At 39.5% G+C, this 3,457-nt stretch overlaps 1 protein-coding gene across 1 annotated transcript; it reads right to left on the bottom strand.

Moving 5' to 3' along the window:
* Positions 1–453: 453 nt before the first annotated feature.
* On the bottom strand, positions 454–1,467 carry LOC141649279 (uncharacterized). The gene is made up of 2 exons (XM_074457973.1): positions 1,192–1,467; positions 454–1,113 (listed from the first exon to the last, which is right to left on the bottom strand). The coding sequence occupies exons 1-2, from the start codon at positions 1,465–1,467 to the stop codon at positions 454–456; spliced, it is 936 nt and encodes a 311-aa protein (XP_074314074.1).
* Between the last annotated feature and the right edge of the window lie 1,990 nt (positions 1,468–3,457).

The raw sequence follows: 3,457 nt of genomic DNA, 5'->3' as shown, positions 1-3,457 counted from the left end.
GCGGGCTTGGCTCGGACATGGGTCGGGCCGTCAAGAAAAAAAATCTCCCTTTAAGACTATAGTGGGCGGGTTGGGTCAGAATTATGGATCAATTATCCTTGCCCTTACTCGCCCTTTAGTCAAAAGTCGGGCGGCCCTTGGGCTAATGGGCCGTAACACCAAAGTTTAACTGTTAATTACGTATTCGGTATAGAATGACTCCAATTTAAACTACTTTTTATATCTCATACTTTGATTTGAAATTTGAAGTTATATGTATAATATAAATGGATAGTGAAGGAATACATATAAGGATAGAGGTAAAGATTGGATGTATACATTAATTTTTTTTTTTTTTGGTAAAATGTAAAAATATATTAAGAAAACGGTAGTACCACATACATCAGCAGTTTGTGAGCTAGCAAGCTGATCAACTCAACAAATTCCTACCACAAAACAAACTATCAAAAATAATTACATTAGTTTCTCAAGCCACTGCCTATATTTTCTTGACATGATGCCCCTTGCCTGCTGTTGAATGCGAGCTCTAATATCACCCTGAATCATGGCAGCACATCTACTAGGACTGATTAACTTGAACTCATGCCTGCTCCCATTGCGCTGCATCCATATATGGTACATTGAAGAATTGATGATGCTATTCAGAGTCCCAGTTTTTAGTCTGGTAAATCTCCTGTGTTGCCTCCAGTTCTGGATATTATCAGTTGAAAACTGCACACCAGTCCAAGCCTGAAGACACTGAATTACCTTCCTGTTGTACTGGCATTGAAAGAACAGATGCTGGCTAGTTTCTTCCTCTTGAGCACAGATGCAGCAGGTGCTATCAGGACTGATACCTAGCATGTAAAGCTTCCCCTTAGTATTAAAACCCTGATGGTAATACAGCCAGGCAATGAAACTATGTTTGGGGATAGACCATTTGGTCCATATAAGATGATGCCACTCCACTTCTGGAATGACAGGACTGAGCCAGTTATAACCTTTTTTAATTGTATACTCTTTGCCTAGTACACAAGTCCATTCATTCTGGTCATAAGCCTCTTGTAATTCCTTCCTAATTTTACACACTTTCTTCCAAGTCCAACTAGCCTCATTTGGAGGGGTGTAGTCCTCCTATGTCACTCCTTTCAGGTAGATATTGTGCACCCATTGAACCCATAATTTGGATGGATGAGAATGTACCCACCATACCAGCTTCCCAATAGCTGCCTTATTCCAGATGCTGTCCATTCTTAATCCAAGACCTCCCCTCTTCTGATCAGTGCATATCTTAGCCCAAGCCACAGTTGGAGTTCTTGTATATTTAGTCCCTCTATCCCAAAGGAAATTCCTGCAGATAGCTTCAATCTTAGTTAGGACAGCCTTAGGAATGATGAATATAGATGCCCAGTAGGAATGCAAGGTTTTATACATAGCTTTTATCAACACCAGTCTCCCTGCATATGAAAGCTTCTTGGTCCCTAACATCCTAATTCTTTCCAAAACCTTATCAATCAAAGGTTGGCAATCTTTTATGGACAGTTTAGCAGGCTTGATTGGCACACCAAGACATTTAAAAGGTAACTATCCCTCAATACACCCAGACACCTGAACAATCTCCCTTCTAATCTCATTGCTCACTCCATTGAAATAGACATTTGATTTGCCTCTACTCATCCTTAGTCCTGAGGCCTGAGAGAAGGTAGAGAAGGTTCTAAGCAAGATCATGATGGATTCAACATCTCCCTTGCAGAAAAGCAGCATGTCATCTGCAAACATCAACCTGCTCAGTTTCATAGGCTTACACAGAGGGTAAAATTTGAAGTTCATGGTAGATGTAGTATAAGCCAGAAGCCTTGTAAGGTACTCCATACAAATAGTGAATAAGAGAGGTGATAAAGGATCTCCCTGTCTCAAGCCCGTTTGTCCTTTGAACCAGCCAAAACTATCCCCATTAAGATTAAGAGTATATGAGGCTGTGGTGACACATTCCCTGATAAGATTAGTGAAAGAACTTGGGATGTTCAGTTCCTGTAGCATCTGAAATAAGAAGCTCCATTCCACAGAGTCATATGCCTTCTGTAGGTCCATTTTAAACAGGCACCTAGGTGAAGCAGACTTCCTACCATAGAGCTTGATCAGGTCCTGACATATGAGAATATTCTTCATTATACTCCTGCCATGAATAAAACCACCCTGTGTTACTGATATCAGATGAGGAAGGACCAAGGCCAATCTTGCATAGAGCAATTTGGAAATGCATTTATACACAACATTACAACATGCAATTGGACTAAATTGCGTAACTGTGGTAGGATGAGGAACTTTAGGAATTAAGGTAATATTTGTAGCATTCAATTGCTTCAGGAGCTTGCCATTCCTGAAAAATTCCTGGACTGCATCACAAACATCTTTACCCACAGTGTCCCAGCTAGCTTTAAAAAACTGACTGGAGTACCCATCTGGCCTAGGGTCTTTCTCGTTTGGAATGCTAAACAAAATCTTTTTGATCTCATCATCAGTAACAGGTGCCAAAAGCAATTGAACATGGCACTCCTCACATTTATTGCCATGTTCCATCACCCTGGGACTAACTGTAGTGGTTGCATTAGTTTGGCCAAGAAGCTGTGTATAGAACTGGATGAAGCTATCGTGGATACCTTGCTTATCATCATGGTGATTACCCTGTTGGTCTTCTATTTGGACAATCTGATTCTGTCTCCTTCTAGTCTTCAGAATGCCATGGAATAAAGAGGTATTAACATCCTCTTCTGCAGTCCATTTCATTTTAGGTTTCTGTTGTAAAAAATTGAGTTGAGCATCAGCTAATTGTTGATAAACTGCTCTAGTCTCACATTCTTGATGTATAAGATCTGCATCAAGAGGATTCACCCCCAGAGACTGCTGAATCTTAGTGAGCTTGGTAGGGCAATCTCTGCATTCATCTCTATATCTGAGAACTGTTCTTTATTCAGGGATTTCAGACAAGGCTTCATAGCCTTCAAATTGGTAACCAGTTCAAACATCTTAGTGCCCCTCTGAACACACTATGTATACATTATTTCAACTTGTAATACACGGTAATTAGTGGTGTTTTGAATATATGACCCTATTGGAAAGACAATCAAATTTTAATTAGCATGGAAATTTTTGGAAAGACAACGATTTAGGTTCGAATTTATTAAATAAAAATATGCTTTTATTTTCGTTCATTAAAAAAAAATTATTTAAAACAATTAATATACCCAAATAAATTGAAATTTATTATCTTATACTTTTAGTGGGCCGGGCGGGTTGGCCCGTTTAGAAAAGCTCGTGTTCATGTCCGACCCATTTAATAAGGACCTCAAGAAAACGTTTTGGTGGCCTAATATGAAGAGGGATGTGTCCGAGTTCATGGCCAAGTGTCTGACTGTTGGACTAAGTGTCCTCAACAATAGTGCGATCACATGATTAAAAATCATAATTAAATCTCATA

Source organism: Silene latifolia, chromosome 3 (genome assembly GCF_048544455.1).
Source record: "Silene latifolia isolate original U9 population chromosome 3, ASM4854445v1, whole genome shotgun sequence".
Taxonomy (NCBI): domain Eukaryota; kingdom Viridiplantae; phylum Streptophyta; class Magnoliopsida; order Caryophyllales; family Caryophyllaceae; genus Silene; species Silene latifolia.
This window is presented reverse-complemented; position numbering and strand designations above follow the sequence as displayed.

Bases quoted from the DNA above. Each gene is read 5' to 3' on its own strand.
- LOC141649279 (XM_074457973.1), bottom strand. From the start codon at position 1,467: ATGTTAGGGACCAAGAAGCTTTCATATGCAGGGAGACTGGTGTTGATA. The intron at 1,114-1,191 runs GTATGGTGGGTA...GGAGTGACATAG, and splicing joins AGGCAGCTATTGGGAAGCTG to GAGGACTACACCCCTCCAAA.